The sequence below is a fragment of the Zea mays genome, chromosome 3 (genome assembly GCF_902167145.1).
Source record: "Zea mays cultivar B73 chromosome 3, Zm-B73-REFERENCE-NAM-5.0, whole genome shotgun sequence".
NCBI lineage: Eukaryota > Viridiplantae > Streptophyta > Magnoliopsida > Poales > Poaceae > Zea > Zea mays.
This window is the reverse complement of record NC_050098.1, coordinates 3,449,805-3,469,884: the sequence shown is the minus strand read 5'-3', so window position 1 is coordinate 3,469,884 and position 20,080 is coordinate 3,449,805. Positions and strand designations below refer to the sequence as shown.

At 46.7% G+C, this 20,080-nt stretch overlaps 2 protein-coding genes across 2 annotated transcripts; both read left to right on the top strand.

Annotated features, from left to right (window-relative positions):
• Positions 1-13,588: 13,588 nt before the first annotated feature.
• LOC100282624 (SEC13-related protein) lies at positions 13,589-17,104 on the top strand. Its single transcript, NM_001155532.2, has 2 exons — positions 13,589-13,772; positions 15,925-17,104. The coding sequence occupies exon 2, from the start codon at positions 15,987-15,989 to the stop codon at positions 16,902-16,904; it is 918 nt and encodes a 305-aa protein (NP_001149004.2). The 5' UTR covers positions 13,589-13,772; positions 15,925-15,986; the 3' UTR covers positions 16,905-17,104.
• A 703-nt stretch (positions 17,105-17,807) lies between these two features.
• Positions 17,808-19,879, top strand: LOC100191819 (uncharacterized). Its single transcript, NM_001156667.2, has 7 exons — positions 17,808-17,960; positions 18,064-18,270; positions 18,362-18,511; positions 18,614-18,796; positions 18,943-19,017; positions 19,115-19,309; positions 19,385-19,879. The coding sequence occupies exons 1-7, from the start codon at positions 17,934-17,936 to the stop codon at positions 19,721-19,723; spliced, it is 1,176 nt and encodes a 391-aa protein (NP_001150139.2). The 5' UTR covers positions 17,808-17,933; the 3' UTR covers positions 19,724-19,879.
• The last annotated feature ends 201 nt before the right edge of the window (positions 19,880-20,080 follow it).

The window sequence follows — 20,080 nt, the reverse complement described above, 5'->3', positions numbered from 1 at the left end:
AATATAAACACAACTACAAGTCGGGTTAGCGTTAGAAATGTAATCGAGTCCGCGAGAGAGGGCGTAAAACAAATCGCAAGCAAATGAGGAGTGTGACACACGGATTTGTTTTACCGAGGTTCGGTTCTCGCAAACCTACTCCCCGTTGAGGAGGCCACAAAGGCCGGGTCTCTTTCAACCCTTCCCTCTCTCAAACGGTCCCTCGGACCGAGTGAGCTTCTCTTCTCAAATCACTTGGAACACAAAGTTCCCGCAAGGACCACCACACGATTGGTGTCTCTTGCCTTAATTACAAGTGAGTGTTTGATCACAAGAAAGAATGCGAAAGAAAAGAAGTGATCCAAGCGCAAGAGCTCAAATGAACACTACAAATCACTCTCTCTAGTCACTAGGGCTTTGAATGGGATTGGGAGAGGATTTGATCTCTTGTTGGTGTGCTTTGCAATGAATGCTAGCTCTTGTATAGTGGTTGGAAGCTGGAAAACTTGGATGCAATGAATGGTGGGGTGGTTGGGGTATTTATAGCCCCAACCACCAACTTGACCGTTGGTGGAGGCCGTCTGTTTGATGGCGCACCGGACAGTCCGGTGCACACCGGACAGTCCGGTGCCCTAGCCACGTCACCAGTTCCGTTGGATTCCGACCGTTGAAGCTTCTGACTTCTGGGCCCGCCTTGATGTCCGGTGGCGCATCGGACATGCACTGTAGGGTGTCCGGTGCGCCAGCATGGGCGTGTCTGACCTCTGCGCGCGCTGGCGCGCAATAAATGCGCTGCAGGTAGCCGTTGGCGCCTGAAGTAGCCGTTGCTCCGCAGATGCACCGGACAGTCCGGTGAATTATAGCGAAGCGGCTGAAGTGAAAACCCGAGGCTGGCGAGTTCCTGAGGCCGCCCTTCCTTGGAGCACCGGACATGTTCGGTGCACACCGGACAGTCCGGTGAATTATAGCGGAGTGGTCTCTGGAAAATCCCGAAGCCGAGCAGTTCGAAGTTGGAGTCCCCTGGTGCACCGGACATGTCCGGTGGCACACCGGACAGTCCGGTGCGCCAGACCAGAGGAGCCTTCTGTTGCTCCTTTGCTCTTGTGTTGAACCCAACCCTTGGTCTTTTTATTGGCTAAGTGTGAACGTTTTGCACCTGTATAACTTATACACTAGAGCAAACTAGTTAGTCCAATATTTGTGTTGGGCAATTCAACCACCAAAATTATTTAGGAACTAGGTGAAAGCCTAATTCCCTTTCAATCTCCCCCTTTTTGGTGATTGATGCCAACACAAACCAAAGCAAATATAAAAGTGCATAATTGATCTAGTTTGCATAATGTAAGTGCAAAGGTTGCTTGGAATTTGAGCCAATATAAATACTTACAAGATATGCATGGATTGTTTCTTTCTTATTTAACATTTTGGACCACGTTTGCACCACATGTTTTGTTTTTGCAAACTCTTTTGTAAGTCATTTTCAAAGTTCTTTTGCAAATAGTCAAAGGTAAATGAATAAGATTTTGCAAAGCATTTTCAAGATTTGAAATTTTCTCCCCCTGTTTCAAATGCTTTTCCTTTGACGAAACAAAACACCCCCTCAAATAAATTCTCCTCTTAGTGTTCAAGAGGGTTTTAAGATATCAAGTTTTGAAATACTACTTCCTCCCCCTTTAGAACATAATAAGATACCAATTTGAAATTGACCAATTGAAAATCTCCAATTTAAAAACTAGGTGGTGGTGCGGTCCTTTTGCTTTGGGCTCATATTTTCTCCCCCTTTGGCATGAATCGCCAAAAACGGAACCATTAGAGCCCTCGAAGTGCTATCTTCCCCTTTGGTCATAAATGAATGAGTTAAGATTATACCAAAGACGAAGTCCTTTTGCTCTCTCCCCCAAAGATGGAGAGTCTCTTGGAGCGACGGCGAAGGATGAGTTACGGAGTGGAAGCCTTTGTCTTCGCCGAAGACTCCAATTCCCTTTCAATACACCTATGACTTGGTTTGAAATAGACTTGAAAAACACATTAGTCATATCATATGAAAGAGACATGATCAAAGGTATATAGAAGAGCAATGTGTACAATTTAACAAAAGAAGTTCCTAGAATCAAGAATATTGAGCTCATGCCTAAGTTTGGTAAAAGATTGTTCATCAAGAGGCTTGGTAAAGATATCGACTAATTGATCTTTAGTATTAATGTATGAAATCTCGATATCTCCCTTTTGTTGGTGATCCCTAAGAAAATGATACCGAATGGCTATGTGCTTAGTGCGGCTATGCTCGACGGGATTGTCGGCCATCTTGATTGCACTCTCATTATCACATAACAAAGGGACTTTGGTTAATTTGTAACCGTAGTCTCGCAAGGTTTGCCTCATCCAAAGCAATTGCGCGCAACAATGGCCTGCGGCAATGTACTCGGCTTCGGCGGTGGAAAAAGCAACCGAATTTTGCTTCTTTGAAGCCCAAGACACCAAGGATCTTCCCAAGAACTGGCAAGTCCCCGATGTGCTCTTCCTATTGATTTTGCACCCTGCCCAATCGGCATCCGAATAACCAATTAAATCAAAAGTGGATCCCCTAGGATACCAAAGCCCAAACTTAGGAGTATAAGCCAAATATCTCAAGATTCGTTTTACGACCGTAAGGTGTGATTCCTTAGGGTCGGCTTGGAATCTTGCACACATGCATACGGAAAGCATAATATCCGGTCGAGATGCACATAAATAGAGTAAAGAACCTATCATCGACCGATATACCTTTTGATCCACGGACTTACTTCTCGTGTCGAGGTCGAGATGCCCATTGGTTCCCATGGGTGTCTTGATGGGCTTGGCATCCTTCATCCCAAACTTGTTTAGAATGTCTTGAGTGTACTTCGTTTGGCTAATGAAGGTGCCCTCTCGGAGTTGTTTCACTTGGAATCCTAAGAAATACTTCAACTCCCCCATCATAGACATCTCGAATTTCTGTGTCATAATCCTACTAAACTCTTCACATGTAGACTCATTAGTAGACCCAAATATAATATCATCAACATAAATTTGGCATACAAACAAGTCATTTTCAAGAGTTTTAGTAAAGAGTGTAGGATCGGCCTTTCCGACTTTGAAGCCATTAGCAATAAGAAAATCTCTAAGGCATTCATACCATGCTCTTGGGGCTTGCTTGAGCCCATAAAGCGCCTTAGAGAGCTTATAGACATGATTAGGATACTTACTGTCTTCAAAGCCGGGAGGTTGCTCAACATAGACCTCTTCCTTGATTGGTCCGTTGAGGAAGGCACTTTTCACGTCCATTTGATAAAGCTTAAAGCCATGGTAAGTAGCATAGGCTAATAATATGCGAATTGACTCAAGCCTAGCTACGGGTGCATAGGTTTCACCGAAATCCAAACCTTCGACTTGGGAATATCCCTTGGCCACAAGTCGAGCTTTGTTCCTTGTCACCACACCATGCTCATCTTGCTTGTTGCGGAAGACCCATTTGGTTCCTATAACATTTTGATTAGGACGTGAAACCAAATGCCATACCTCATTCCTAGTGAAGTTGTTGAGCTCCTCTTGCATTGCCACCACCCAGTCCGAATCTTGTAGTGCTTCCTCTACCCTGTGTGGCTCAATAAAGGAAACAAAAGAGTAATGCTCACAAAAATGTGCAACCCGAGATCGAGTGGTTACCCCCTTATGAATGTCACCGAGAATGGTGTCGACGGGGTGATCTCGTTGGATTGCTTGGTGGACTCTCGGGTGTGGCGGCCTTTGCTCTTCATCCTCCTTGACTTGATCATTTGCATCTCCCCCTTGATCATTGCCATCATCTTGAGGTGGCTCATCTTCTTGATCTTGCCCTTCATCAACTTGAGCCTCGTCCTCATTTTGGGTTGGTGGAGATGCTTGCGTGGAGGAGGATGGTTGATCTTGTGCATGTGGAGGCTCTTTGGATTCCTTAGGACACACATCCCCAATGGACATGTTCCTTAGCGCTATGCATGGAGCCTGTTCTTCACCTATCTCATCAAGATCAACTTGCTCTACTTGAGAGCCGTTAGTCTAATCAAACACAACGTCACAAGAAACTTCAACAAGTCCTGAGGACTTGTTAAAGACTCTATATGCCCTTGTGTTTGAGTCATATCCTAGTAAAAAGCCTTCTACCGTTTTAGGAGCAAATTTAGATTTTCTACCTCTCTTAACAAGAATAAAGCATTTGCTACCAAAAACTCTAAAATATGAAATATTGGGCTTTTTACCGGTTAGGAGTTCATATGATGTCTTCTTGAGGATTCGGTGTAGATACAACCGGTTGATGGCGTAGCAAGCGGTGTTGACCGCCTCGGCCCAAAACCGATCCGAAGTCTTGTACTCATCAAGCATGGTTCTTGCCATGTCCAATAGAGTTCGATTCTTCCTCTCCACTACACCATTTTGTTGTGGCGTATAGGGAGAGGAGAACTCATGCTTGATGCCCTCCTCCTCAAGGAAGCCTTCAATTTGAGAGTTCTTGAACTCCGTCCCATTGTCGCTTCTAATTTTCTTGATCCTTAAGTCGAACTCATTTTGAGCCCGTCTCAAGAATCCTTTTAAGGTCTCTTGGGTTTGACATTTTTCCTGCAAAAAGAATACCCAAGTGAAGCGAGAATAATCATCCACTATTACAAGACAATACTTACTCCCGCCGATGCTTATGTAAGCAATCGGGCCGAATAGATCCATGTGGAGTAGCTCAAGCGGCCTGTTGGTCGTCATGATGTTCTTGTGTGGATGTTGGGTTCCAACTTGCTTCCCAGCTTGGCATGCGCTACAAATCCTGTCTTTCTCAAAATGAACATTGGTTAGTCCTAAAATGTGTTCCCCCTTTAGAAGCTTATGAAGATTCTTCATTCCAACATGGGCTAGTCGGCGGTGCCAGAGCCAGCCCAAGTTAGTCTTAGCAACCAAGCAAGTGTCGAGTTCAGCTCTATCAAAATCTACCAAGTATAGCTGACCCTCTAACACTCCCATAAATGCTATTGAATCATCACTTCTTCTAAAGACAGTAACACCTACATCAGTAAATAGACAGTTATAGCCCATTTGACATAATTGAGACGGAAAGCAAATTGTAATCTAATGAATCAACAGGAAAAACATTGGAAATGGAATGGTCAGGTGAAATAGCAATTTTACCCAAACCTTTGACCAAACCTTGATTTCCATCCCCGAATGTGATCGCTCTTTGGGGATCTTTGTTTTTCTCATATGAGGAGAACATCTTCTTCTCCCCTGTCATGTGGTTTGTGCACCCGCTGTCGAGTATCCAACTTGAGCCCCCGGATGCATAAACCTACAAAACAATTTTAGTTCTTGTCTTTAGGTACCCAAACGGTTTTGGGTCCTTTGGCATTAGACACAAGAACTTTGGGTACCCAAACACAAGTCTTGGAGCCCTTGTGTTTGCCCCCAACAAATTTGGCAACTACCTTGCCGGATTTATTAGTCAAAACATAAGATGCATCAAAAGTTTTAAATGAAATGTTATGATCATTTGATGCATTAGGAGTCTTCTTCTTAGGCAACTTAGCACGGGTTGGTTGCCTAGAACTAGATGTCTCACCCTTATACATAAAAGCATGATTAGGGCCAGAGTGAGATTTCCTAGAGTGAATTCTCCTAATTTTGCTCTCGGGATAACCGGCAGGGTACAAAATGTAACCCTCGTTATCCTGAGGCATGAGAGCTTTGCCCTTAACAAAGTTAGACAAATTTTTAGGAGGGGCATTAAGTTTGACATTGTCTCCCCTTTGGAAGCCAATGCCATCCTTGATGCCCGGGCGTCTCCCATTATAGAGCATACTTCTAGCAAATTTAAACATTTCATTTTCCAAGTTATGCTCGGCAATTTTAGCATCTAATAATGCTATATGATCATTTTGTTGTTTAATTAAAGACATGTGATCATGAATAGCATTGATATCAACATCTCTACATCTAGTACAAATAGAAACATGCTCAACATTAGATGTAGAGGATTTGCATGATTTTAATTCAACAACCTTGGCATGTAATATATCATTCTCACTTCTAAGGTTTGAGATAGTAACATTGCAAATATCAAAATCCTTAGCCTTAGCAATTAAATTTTCATTTTCTACTCTAAGGCTAGCAAGAGAAATGTTCAATTCTTTAATCCTAGCAAGCAAATCATCATTATTATCTCTAGGATTGGGAATTGAAACATTACAAACATGTGAATCAACCTTAGCATTTAAACTAGCATTTTCATTCTTAAGGTTGTCAATCATCTCACTGCAAGTGCTTAGCTCACTAGATAGATTTTGACATTTTTCTACTTCTAAAGCATAAGCATTTTTAACCTTAACATGCTTTTTATTTTCCTTGATTAGGAAGTCCTCTTGGGAGTCCAAGAGGTCATCCTTTTCATGGATGGCACTAATTAGCTCATTTAGTTTTTCTTTTTGTTCCATGTTAAGGTTGGCAAAAAGGATACGCAAATTATCTTCCTCACCACTAGCATTATCATCACTAGAAGATTCATATTTAGTGGAGGAGTTAGATTTAACCTTCTTCCTTTTGCCGTCCTTTGCCATGAGGCACTTGTGGCCGACGTTGGGGAAGAGAAGTCCCTTGGTGACGGCGATGTTGGCGGCGTCCTCGTCGTCGGAGGAGTCGCTTGAGCTTTCGTCGGAGTCCCACTCCCGACAAACATGGGCATCGCCGCCCTTCTTCTTGTAGTACATCTTCTTCTCCTTTCTTCTCCCCTTCTTGTCGTCGCCCCTGTCACTATCACTTGATAATGGACATTTAGCAATAAAATGACCGGGCTTACCACACTTGTAGCAAACCTTCTTGGAGCGGGACTTGTAGTCTTTCCCTCTCCTTTGCTTGAGGATTTGGCGGAAGCTCTTGATGACGAGCGCCATTTCCTCATTGTCGAGCTTGGAGGCGTCTATAGGTTGTCGACTTGGTGTAGCCTCCTCCTTCTTTTCCTCCGTCGCCTTGAATGCGACGGGTTGAGCTTCGGATGTGGATGGATCATCAAGCTCGTTGATCTTCCTCGAGCCTTCGATCATGCACTCAAAACTTACAAAATTCCCGATAACTTCCTCGGGGGTCATTTTAGTATATCTAGGATTACCACGAATTAATTGAACTTGAGTGGGATTAAGGAAAATTAGAGATCTTAGAATAACCTTAACCATTTCGTGGTCGTCCCACTTCGTGCTCCCGAGGTTGCGCACTTGGTTCACCAAAGTTTTGAGCCGGTTGTACATGTGTTGTGGCTCTTCCCCTTTGCGAAGCCGGAACCGACCGAGCTCCCCCTCGATCGTTTCCCGCTTGGTGATCTTTGTGAGCTCATCCCCTTCGTGCGCGGTTTTGAGCACATCCCAAACCTCCTTGGCACTCTTCAACCCTTGAACTTTGTTATACTCCTCTCTACTTAAAGATGCGAGGAGTATTGTTGTCGCTTGAGAGTTGAAGTGCTCGATTTGGGCCACCTCATCCTCATCATAGTCTTTATCCCCTATGGATGGTACCTGTGCACCAAACTCAACAACATCCCATATACTTTTGTGGAGCGAGGTTAGATGAAATTTTATTAAATCACTCCACCTAGCATAATCTTCACCATCAAAAGTTGGTGGTTTGCCTAATGGGACGGAAAGTAAAGGTGTATGTTTGGAAATGCGAGGGTAGTGTAGGGGGATCTTACTATACTTCTTGCGCTCTTGGCGCTTAGAGGTGACGGATGCCGCGTCGGAGCCGGAGGTGGATGTTGATGAAGTGTCGGTCTCGTAATAGACGACTTTTCTCATCCTCTTGTGTTTGTCCCCACTTCGACGTGGCTTGTGAGAAGAAGATTTCTCCTTCTTTTCCTTGTGGTGAGAAGAAGATTTCTTCTCTTTCCCTTTGTTGGAGGAGCTCTTCTTCTTCTCCTTCCTTTTGATGCGGGACTCTTCCGATGAAGTGCTCCCGTGGCTTGTAGTGGGCTTTTCGCCGGTCTCCATCTCCTTCTTGGCGTGATCTCCCGACATCACTTCGAGCGGTTAGGCTCTAATGAAGCACCGGGCTTTGATACCAATTGAAAGTCGCCTAGAGGGGGGGGGGGGTGAATAGGGCGAAACTGAAATTTACAAATATAAACACAACTACAAGCCGGGTTAGCGTTAGAAATGTAATCGAGTCCGCGAGAGAGGGCGTAAAACAAATCGCAAGCAAATGAGGAGTGTGACACACGGATTTGTTTTACCGAGGTTCGGTTCTCGCAAACCTACTCCCCGTTGAGGAGGCCACAAAGGCCGGGTCTCTTTCAACCCTTCCCTCTCTCAAACGGTCCCTCGGACCGAGTGAGCTTCTCTTCTCAAATCACTTGGAACACAAAGTTCCTGCAAGGACCACCACACGATTGGTGTCTCTTGCCTTAATTACAAGTGAGTGTTTGATCACAAGAAAGAATGCGAAAGAAAAGAAGCGATCCAAGCGCAAGAGCTCAAATGAACACTACAAATCACTCTCTCTAGTCACTAGGGCTTTGAATGGTATTGGGAGAGGATTTGATCTCTTGTTGGTGTGCTTTGCAATGAATGCTAGCTCTTGTATAGTGGTTGGAAGCTGGAAAACTTGGATGCAATGAATGGTGGGGTGGTTGGGGTATTTATAGCCCCAACCACCAACTTGACCGTTGGTGGAGGCCGTCTGTTTGATGGCGCACCGGACAGTCCGGTGCACACCGGACAGTCCGGTGCCCCAGCCACGTCACCAGTTCCGTTGGATTCCGACCGTTGAAGCTTCTGACTTCTGGGCCCGCCTTGATGTCCGGTGGCGCACCGGACATGCACTGTAGGGTGTCCGGTGCGCCAGCATGGGCGTGTCTGACCTCTGCGCGCGCTGGCGCGCAATAAATGCGCTGCAGGTAGCCGTTGCTCCGCAGATGCACCGGACAGTCCGGTGTACACCGGACAGTCCGGTGAATTATAGCGAAGCGGCTGAAGTGAAAACCCGAGGTTGGCGAGTTCCTGAGGCCGCCCTTCCTTGGAGCACCGGACATGTCCGGTGCACACCGGACAGTCCGGTGAATTATAGCGGAGTGGTCTCTGGAAAATCCCGAAGCCGAGCAGTTCGAAGTTGGAGTCCCCTGGTGCACCGGACATGTCCGGTGCGCCAGACCAGAGGAGCCTTCTGTTGCTCCTTTGCTCTTGTGTTGAACCCAACCCTTGGTCTTTTTATTGGCTAAGTGTGAACGTTTTGCACCTGTATAACTTATACACTAGAGCAAACTAGTTAGTCCAATATTTGTGTTGGGCAATTCAACCACCAAAATTATTTAGGAACTAGGTGAAAGCCTAATTCCCTTTCAGTGGGAGAGCAGACCTCCAAAATCGTCGTCTACGTGTAGAGTACACTTGCATGGATGTGCGGGCGATCATGTTTTTGGGAGCGTACTCGCGACTGCTCGCTTCATCCGCTCGACCAGCACCGCTTCGTCTACATTCGGTTCTTCATCGTCGGTGTCGTTCGAGGGACTGCACTGTGTACACCTGCCTGCATCAAGTTTGTATGACTACACCGAACATACACACGAGATGTCCACTGATGCCTTGATCATCGGTCATTCCGCAGGGTACTTCCTGTTTTTCTGTACTTGTGCATGTTTCATTTCTATTTACTCCTTATGCGAGTAGTGGTACACACATACACATACATGTTATCACATATATTACAGTGCTTTCTGGATTAAATTAAAATTGATAATGACTAAATTTCTAACATTTTGAAGCACCTAGTTTTTAATAAACTAATTTATGAGAAATGAGGTGGTTCGAAATATACCAGATTATCTTTAGTTTATAGAAGCTAGATTCCTATTTTTTTTAAAAAACCAGGAAGCTAGTCTTCCCTAGCTAAAACCAGTTTATAAAATCTGAGGTTGTTCCAAACACCATAAATCAGTTTTTTTCGTACCAACTTATGGAAATTAGAGATAAAAACTAGATTATTAAAAACTAGATTGCTTTCGAACATGACCTAAGATGTCTAAGAAAATGGTTGCTATGGAAGCGAAAACTTAGTCCTAGTAATGTAGAGTATGTCTATAAGATCGTGACATTAAAAGCCTAATACTCAGACTAATTGACTATAGGTGATAAACATGATAAATTTAATAGAACATTTTTGCATGTTACTCTCTCCGTTTCGTTTTATTTGTCGCTGGATAGTATAATTTTGCACTATCCAGCGACAAATAAAAAGAAACGGAGTGAGTAACATTTTGATTGACGCTCCTGCCCGGCGGGGCAGCGTGGCCCACCCATGTCGTCTACTGTCAATTGTCATATCTGCTGCAGGAATGACAACTTCGGCGGCTAAACGAAAGCAGCGGCGAGGTCGATCGGACGGGCCGCGGGCGATGGACGTCCTTGCACGCACACGGCACATCCGACAGAATCAGTCCCACTCGCGCCCATGTTGATGCCGCAGATGTGTCCCGTGACTTGGAGTTGACTGCGCCTCTGTTTTCACAGGTAGAGCTAGTGCGATGCGATTAGAGATGGCAATGGGTACCCGAAACCCGAAACCCGATGGGTTTTTACACCATTAGGGTACGGGTTTAGGTCAATTTTCATACCCATGGGTTTGTTAATGGGCATAAATCTATACCCGGCGGGTTTATGAGTACGAGTTTGTTCCTATAGTACCCAAACCCATGAACCCGTGGGTTTTTTAAACCCGACCAAACCTAGTGCATATTGTCATTTTATTTTATAAACGGACAACAAACTTGTATCAGTAGTCGGTGAGAGTGTTGCTTGCTTGCTATTATAGTTTTTACTAGTGTTATATATGTGGTGGATGGATAACTTAGTGCAAGGTCACTTAATTATACAACTTATTATTTGTATTTCATTCTCTCTACTAATAATATTTATACCAAATCATGAACTCGTTGTTCATTACATAGATTTTGGATCATGATATCATTAATCATTACGGTACTTATTGATTATGAGAAGAACAAGTATATTGGAGATGAAACCCGCGGGTAACCCATGGGTACCCGCTAACCCGATGGGTACGGGTTTGGGCAAAATCTCAAACCCGTCATGGGTACGGGTTTTTTAATGGGCATAGATATTTTTCACGGGTATGGGTTTGGGACGGCAAAACCCAGCGGGTTTGTACCCGTTGCCATCTCTAGATGCGATGTGACCCGAAAACGACGATGACGCCGCCGCCACGACCACGGCCCAGGAGTGAGAACGCTAGCTCTCTATGTTCTGAACTGCTTGCTACCTGCCTGCCTCATAGTCTCAGCTTTTTAAACTAAAAAAATGATTGATGCAAGCAAGCAGATTCAGTGCTCACCTGGCCACGGCCCCAGCTGAGCTGAAGCCGCTAAAAATCTAGCACATGCTAGATTAGGGCCCACGTACACACCAGGTTAAGGGCCTGTTTGGTTTGTGGCTAAATGTGCCACACTTTGCCTAAGGTTAGTCGTTCGAATTGAATAACTAACCTTAGGCAGAAAAGTTAGGCAAAGTGTAGCAACTGAGGCAGTGAACCAAACATGCCTTAAGTCTCCCCCTCCCCCCCCCCCCCCCCCCCCCCCGCTGCCATTCCGTCACGGAAATTTTAAACTTAGGGCTAGTTTATGAGTCCAAATACTGAATGGGGTTGGAGAGACTATTCAATTTTGAATAAGGAGAGGATTTTAGTCTCTCCCACCCCCTCCGGTTTTGTGGCTCCCAAGCTAGCCCTTATAGTTTTCTTCCATTAGGATAAGGGCAAACCTCTCCTGACAGACAACTTTCGTATCCAGAAATGTTGAAAGCCATTAAAATATGTAATTAGTGTCTCATATGTATTCATTAGACTGTATTGTATAAAATAGGATATGCAGAACTGTAGATGACATTGTTTATAGATTGAAGTTTAAAATAAAGGACAAGATATGGAATAAGATAAGGGATTGCTTGATATAACATGTGATTAACAACGGCACATGTTGCAAACAATACATAATGTCTCATCAACACAAGCATAGTACAACAACAAGCATGACTTTTCAATATGGACATATGTTGTCTCAGGATTCATAATACATCAACCAATATAAGTGATCACATATTATTTCTTTACATCTTCTTCAGTCAAAAAACACAAATGGTCTTCTCTTTAAAACAACCATGAAGTTTGCTAAAGTCATCTGCCATGTAGACCTAGGAACGAAAGATGGAGGTTGATCTTGTCATGAATGTCATCGAGATTTTAAGGTCCATTGAGCTTTTGAGTGTTTTTTTGTCGAGAACCCCTATCTAACACGTCAAATGTCTTGTGACCTAGAGATTTATCAAGTGCACTTTTCTTAGTGAGCCTTGTCATAAACTAAAACTGAAGGGTTAACATGAGAGAATGATTTAGATCAATTTAAAATGCTGAATAGTGTAATGTCCTACGTCATGTTTGGTGAATTGTCTTGCGTTGGATTGTATTGTATGATGTGTGAGGAGAGTACCTCTGCCTTCTATAGTCAAAAGAGCAGTTATAATTGGCTACAAATCTATGATAGAAGAGTTCTAATCATATTATAAAGAATATCATCCACACTTGACAAGGTTGGTTTACTTGTGTGGAAGCCACATCACCTTGTTCTATGGGTCTGTTTGGTTCAGCCGTTCAATTGTAGATTCTGGAAAACCCGATTCTAGATGTGAGCTATTAGAAAGTTGTTGTGAACTAACAACTATGGAAAAAACTGAAAATTGTTTGGTTGAAACAACTGTCAACTATAGATTCTATAGGAGCATGACATCTCGTGACATGGATGATATGAATTTAGAAAATCTGGTGTAAGAGACAATTCTGAATTGAACTAGAGAAATCTATAGATTTTCAGGAATCCAGTGTTGTTGTAGTCATTTGGTTGTGATTCTAGATTTTGGAATCTATTATTGTGCTGCTGTAGTCATTTGGTTGTGATTTTAGATTTTTTTAGAACAAGTTTGGTTTAAGAAGCTAAACCAAACACACCATATATCTTCTTAGTAGTCGGTGGATCGACCCATCGCTTTACTAAATACCTAGCTCCATGAGGGACTTTTAGGTTATTGATTTGTCACTCGCTCATGCCACCAAATGAACTACTCGCCCTTTCCTCACAACTAGCGACAAATGTAGCAGTGAGGTAGGTGGAGCTCTAGTTCCCCTACCGCTCCCGAGTACCTAGAGTCGCCATGAAGCTCCTCCTAAATTTTAAAACGTACATATTGTCATATCATCATGTATTTTATAGTTTTTTTTATCGCTAATCGATGTTTATATCATTATAAGTTTTGATTCAGTCTCTTCTAAATTTTTCTGGCTGTCCCCGCTCACAAGGTAGTTTTTTTCAAGGAAGAAGTCCACATGACCTACCACAATTATTGCGGTAATCTGATTGACCTTATTCAACTAGAAAACCAAATATTTACATTTCTCAAACTGTTGAAACCTTCCGATTCACAAGCAACTGGTTTCATATTTTTTTCTTTTTTGTCCCCAATGGTTGAGGAGGCAGGGGAAACTTCTTTTCCCCTTTCACCATTTGCCAAATGTTTTGCGGCGGGCCAAACAGGACCAGAATTACACGGAAGGAGCATGTGCGGACAAGCTCGGTTTGATGGGCTTGATCCAAAAGCCCGCATAGGCTGAGCACCGTCTAGTCGTCGCCAGTTTCGTTCCGCTGCAGCAGCGGCAGCGCTCCCCTCCTCGACGCCGCGGCTTCTCCTCATCCTCGCCCGCTCCGTCCGCTGGTAAGGCGAGACCTCTCCACTCAATCTTCCATCCCCGCTGTACCCGGCGATTTGTTCCTGACCCGCGTGGAATCGATTGGTCGTTTGATCTGTAGTATCACGCCCATCCAGCCTAGGTCGTGGCGGTGAACCCTACGGGGTGTGTTACCGTAGTGACAGATTTTGGGGGGACGCTTTTATTAGTTCGGAATAGGTAGTGTATCAATGGGTTTCGCAGATCCAACATTCGATCCCTCCGGGTTTGGTTCTCCGGGACCGGTACGCGTTACTCCTGTAGGTGAATTCGGATTTCTGAGGATACCCACGTCAGGTAGAGGAGTGAGGGAAGCTAAAGATTTATTACGTTCCCCTGTATCTGTTTGTACGCTTCCTGCTGCAAACGCATGCTGCAAGGTTGGTTGATGGTAGATGCAGATATTTTGATTTGTTCTCTTAACCAAGTACCTATGCGGTGTATATTTGCGTTGGTTCGTGCTGGATGTTTTTGCAAAACGAGTTTGCTTTCGCTGCCTTGGATTCATTAAAAAGGAAATGGAAGTAATCAATCCAGCCTTCTATGGTGGCATCTCCCTCACCAAGTTAAGTTTGTGATTGAGTTCCGTGCGTTATTTCCATGAGACTAGTATTTAGGGGGTGTTTGGTTTGCCCCTGCTAAAATTTAGTCCCTATCACATCGAATGTTTGAACCTCCGTTCGGGGTATTAAATGTAGTCGGATTATAAAACTAATTTCTCAGCCGAAGATTAAAAAGTGAGACGAATCTAGTACAGTTGGTTGGGTCTATATTTCATACTCCTACTTGAAAGTCAAACGCTTGATGTGACCCGGGCTAAACTTTAGTCCACAGAACCAAACACCCCCTTAGTAACACCACTATCTGCATCTTTTTTTGCTTCAACCTCTCTGCTTCTGCAGCTTTCTGCTCAGCGTGCCCTTTGTCAGCTGTTTAAGTTTGTCTCAGCTCTTTTCGGTCAATTTCAGAGCTTAATTACGAATAGTTGTGGTTTTGACAGGGTTAATAATATTCAAAAAAAATGGAGAAGACATTATTGTACCAAATGTACTGCATTTTATGTGTATATCAGTATATGCTAGACTATGTCTTCTCATTTCTTGTCTGAAAATAGCTCCCAATCATGATTTATGCTTCTGCAGCTTTTTCACACAGGATCCCGTGTGTTGGTTGTTGAAGTTTGTTTAAGCCCTTTTCAGTCTATCTCAGAGCTTAATATGAATACAAGTGGGTTTTTGCGATCTAAAAAGTTTAAACCATGTTACTATACCAAATGTTTTTTGCTGCATTTTATGCAGATGCTGGACTATGTTTTTGTACTTCTCTCTCAAAAATAAGTTCCTATCACCATTCATGAACATCGCTAACATGGTGGATTGGTGTTAATTTCCTGATGCTGTGATAGACATGTCATTCCCCAGTATACTGACCTGGATAAGTTTATTTATGCTCTGTTTGGATGTCGATATTAGAAGGTATGAAATTGAATTGGGTTCAATACTAAATCAGCCATGGTATTGAAATGAGATGTAATTCCAATTCTATTGTTTGGATGTCACTGAATTGGAGTTTGGAATTGTGTGGTCCAATACTCCAATTCCACGCAATACAAAGGGGTGATGCTCTGTATTGGGCGATGGAGTTTTTAGTTATAGTCCAATTCCAGGGAATTGGATCTCTAGGGAATTGGATCTCTGATTCCAAATCTTAATTCCATGTGCAACCAAACAATAGAATTCTGGAAAACTGATTCCAATTCCTAATTCCGTGCTCCAATATCTACATCCAAACGGGGTATTAGATGAAATATACTGTTCAGGCCTTGTTTGAATGCACATGTATCCACCTCAATGACTCAATCACAAATCATTGAGGTGGATACATGTGCATCCAAGCAAGGCCTCAGTGGTGTATCCTCAACCATCCTTTGTTTTAGTATGCAATCTGGCGTCACACACAATTGTTATGTATTGATGTTGTTGTGGTTGCAATATGGCATACTATCAACCCTATATGAATATTTAATGCTGTATAACTTGGCCTCATTTTTTAGCCAAGTGTGCTTACCTTAAGTAGCTATATGTTATTCTTTGATTCCCCGTTTATCTGATACATCCTCATGTTTTAACTGTATAACAGACTGGAAGTGGTCTACACAGAAGGTTACCATATTGTTAAGTTAAAGTTGGATCATTGGAACAATGCCGCCCCATAAGATTGAGACTGGGCATCAAGATGTGGTCCATGATATTGCCATGGATTACTACGGGAAGCGCCTAGCTACAGCCTCCTCTGATAACACAATAAAGATCATTGGCGTAAGTGGAACCTCACACCAGCAGCTTGCAACCTTGAGTGGACACCAGGGCCCAGTATGGCAAGTCGCATGGGCTCATCCCAAGTTTGGTTCCATGCTTGCATCCTGCAGCTACGACGGCCGGGTGATCATCTGGAAGGAAGGAAGCAAGCCTGATGAATGGGCACTAGCACACACCTTTGCTGAGCACAAGTCCTCCGTGAACTCCATTGCATGGGCGCCTCATGAGCTGGGTCTATGCTTGGCTTGTGGTTCATCAGACGGGAACATTTCAGTCTTCGCTGCTCGTTCTGATGGAGGTTGGGACACCACACGTATCGACCAGGCACATCCAGTTGGTGTGACCTCAGTTTCCTGGGCTCCAGCAATGGCACCAGGAGCTCTAATCAGCGCAGGATCTTCTGGCCAGTTTGAGTATGTTCAGAAACTCGCTTCTGGTGGCTGCGACAACACGGTTAAGGTGTGGAAGCTCAACAATGGGAGTTGGCGGATGGACTGTTTCCCTGCCCTACAGATGCACAAGGACTGGGTGAGAGATGTCGCGTGGGCCCCAAACCTGGGCCTTCCAAAGTCCACCATCGCCAGCGCCTCTCAGGACGGAACGGTCGTCATCTGGACAGCAGCAAAAGAAGGTGAGCAGTGGGACGGCCGGGTGCTGTATGATTTCAGAACCCCCGTTTGGAGGCTGTCGTGGTCACTGACTGGGAACATACTGGCGGTTTCCGACGGCAACAACAATGTGACCCTGTGGAAGGAAGCTGTGGATGGCGAATGGCAGCAAGTGACGACTGTTGAGCCATAGGTCCTCTCGAGTTATTCCTCGCCTGTATTTTCTAAATAATAATTGTAGTTTTCGTGTAAGGTAAAGTTATGCCCCTGTGGGTAGCATGTGGGACTGTTTGTGGTTCACAGCTGTTGGCGAGGCACAGTGCACGAGACATGGTTTCAGGCTCGGGCAAAAGTGAACAATTAACTTGTTATACAGTCCATTCTGTTTATTCAGTGCCTTTTCGTTCCCATGTTTAATTCGTTGTTCACTGAGGTGCTAGGGCCACAACAGGGGGATGGTGTTGGCGTAGACTTGCTATCCTACATGGTGCATTTTATCCCACATGTGGACGAGCTTGATGTATATCCACAGAGCTTCAGCCACCATTCCCTGAATCTGAAATCAGGTACTACATCGCGTGCTCGGCCCAGACGGCCTTTCGGAAGCAGACCGAAGCTCAAATCAGGTACTACACTGTGTCATGACATGATATCGGCTTACGGAGAACCGCAAGTTTAGTTGGCGCCCAAAAAAGAAAACGACCGTTCCGTACACGTGCGAATAAATAGTGCAACTACTCAGCCAAAATCTTGTCCAATGAAAACGAGCAGTTTCCAACAACACCCACCCACCCCTGCACCTGCAGTGCACTGTGCACCCCACACAGCCCGTCCCCAAGGCTCCCAGCAGCATCGGAGCGAGCGATCGGACAACATTTTCGCGTGGAGCAAGCCGGGCCACGCCTTCCTCTTCCTTCCACGGATCCAATTCCCCATGCAACCCACCGTGTCCGTGTGGGGGTGAGGGTCAATGATTGCGGTGGCATGGTATGTACCCGCGTCGGCGGCGTCAATGCCGCGCCGCACCCGTCCTCCACTGACCTCGCGCCAGCTGCCCTGCAGCTCCCCAAACCCCCCCTCCGCATCCACGAGCCGGCGCATCGTTCATGTGAGTGTGACCACCGGCACGTCCCCTGCTGTATTTTAAGGCCACCTACCTTAACCACCGTGCTGCACCACCTCCACTCCCCCGTCACTCCGGCGAGCGAGCAGGAGCAGACCGATGGCGTCTCCCGCTGCCGTCAAGAAGGTACGCACTCGTCTCTGGCTTCCTTGTCCGTACCGGCACTACACCGCCCTCGCACGGAGGACTACTGCGCGTTGATGTGCCGTGCCGCACCGTACCCGCGCAGGTGCTGGTGCCGATCGCGGCGGGCTCGGAGCCCGCGGAGGCGTTCGTCCCCATCGCCGTCCTCCGCCGCGCGGGCGCCGACGTCACCGTGGCGGCCGCCGGAGCCGGAACCGGCCTGCGCGTCCACGCTATGTACGGGGTCACCGTCGTCGCGGACGCCAGCGTCGCCGACTGCGCCGACGCCTCCTACGACCTCGTCGTCCTCCCCGTAAGAACCCGCCGCCAGCCAGAGACACTAGCGCGACCTAGTCCGTCCGGCCGCTCACGCTGACGACGCAGTGACGCTCAACGACGCACAGGGCGGCGTCCCCGGCGCGGACAACCTGGGCGGCTGCGCGGCGCTGGAGGGCATCGTGAGGCGCCACGCGCTCGGGGGCGGGCTCTGCGCCGCCATCTGCGCCGCGCCGCCGCTGGCGCTGGCGCGCTGGGGCCTGCTCGACGGCGTCAAGGTGACGACGTAGTGTGCCTCTCCCTCAACGTCGTTCGCGCCGCGCGCGCGTCTAGCTACATGCTCTTTAGGTCCTACCTAGCCTACATACACGTGCGTGCAGGCAACGGCTCACCCGGAGTTCGTGGACAAGTTCCCGGCAGAGGTGGCCGGCGTGGACGCGAACGTGGTGGTCGACGGCAGGGTCGTGACGGGGCGTGGCCCCGCGGCGGCCATGGAGTTCGCTCTCGCTCTCGTGGACCAGCTCTACGGCAAGGGCAAGGTCGACGAGATCGCCAAACCCATGGTGCGTGGAAACGTGACCCGAGTACTTTGACTGACCAAACCCCGAACAAAAGATAGGAAAAAAAGGACAAAATTTCTGTTCTATTTTTCTTCGCCTATTTGATTTAAAAGGAAAAAAAACCGCCGTGCGTGTGTGTTTCTCTTTAGATGGTCAGGTACGAACCAGGGTACGCCTTCGAGGAACTGAACCCGGTTCAGTGGCGGTGCAGCGGCACGCCCAGGGTAATTTTGCTCTCTGCATACTGCATGCATGCCTGCGTAGCAAAGACATGGCGGGTGACCGCCCTGACTCCTCTTGCCGCGCACTGCACGTGCTCAGGTCCTGATACCAGTGGCCAACGGCAGCGAGGAGATGGAGGTGCTCGTGACCGTCGACGTGCTGCGCCGGGCCAAGGCGGACGTCGTGGTCGCGTCGGCCGAGGAGGTCGTCGTCGCGCGCCACGGCACCAGGATCGTCGCCGACGCGCTGCTGCAGGACGCCGCCGGCCAGCAGTTCGACCTCATCGTCGTACCGGCAAGTGGTCGCCAGCTGCTATGCTCCTCGGTATACGTTTCCACTGACACCACATGGCGCTGACTGTCTGTCCAGGGTGGCATGCCGGGCGTGAAGACGACGCTGGCAGACAAGGTGGAGCTCATGGCGCTGCTGAAGGAGCATGCGGCGGCGGGCAGGGCGTACGGCGCCATTGGCGCCGCCACGGCGCAGGTGCTGGAGCCGCACGGCCTCATCGGGGGCAGCATGAAGGCGACGACGTGCGCGTCCAGGGCGGACCGGCCCAGCGAGTGCGGGAGCAGGGTGGTGGTGGACGGGAACCTGGCCACGAGCGGGAGCACCGGGACGGCCATGGAGTTCGCGCTGGCCGTCGTGGAGAAGCTGCTCGGCCCCGAGGCGGCGCGGGAGGTGGCGGAAGCCCTGCTCTTCGTCTGACCATCACTGGACCAGCGACCACGTACGGAGTGTAGCTGTTGGGCCCTTTCGCGTGTACCGTCGTGTGCACCGGATCGTGTTTGATCCTTCCTCGCTTGATAACGTCGGACCCAAAGTAATTATCTTCGTAATAAAAACTCAAAAAGTATCGTTATCTATCTCAGAGTCAAAGGTGGGATTTGGAACTTAAAAAAAAGCCTTCACCACACGTACGGTGCAAGCCGAAAGCCCTCCTAAGTTTCCACTCGGGAGCGGAGAGGGGAGGATCCGGATCCTCGGCAGTCGTGCAATGGACTACCCGGAGGCAGGTCCACAGGTTGAACCCAACGATGTTCGATATTGTGTCGTGATGTGAAT

Bases quoted from the DNA above. Each gene is read 5' to 3' on its own strand.
- LOC100282624 (NM_001155532.2), top strand. From the start codon at position 15,987: ATGCCGCCCCATAAGATTGAGACTGGGCATCAAGATGTGGTCCATGAT.
- LOC100191819 (NM_001156667.2), top strand. From the start codon at position 17,934: ATGGCGTCTCCCGCTGCCGTCAAGAAG. The intron at 18,512-18,613 runs GTGACGACGTAG...ACGTGCGTGCAG, and splicing joins GCCTGCTCGACGGCGTCAAG to GCAACGGCTCACCCGGAGTT. The intron at 19,018-19,114 runs GTAATTTTGCTC...GCACGTGCTCAG, and splicing joins GGTGCAGCGGCACGCCCAGG to GTCCTGATACCAGTGGCCAA.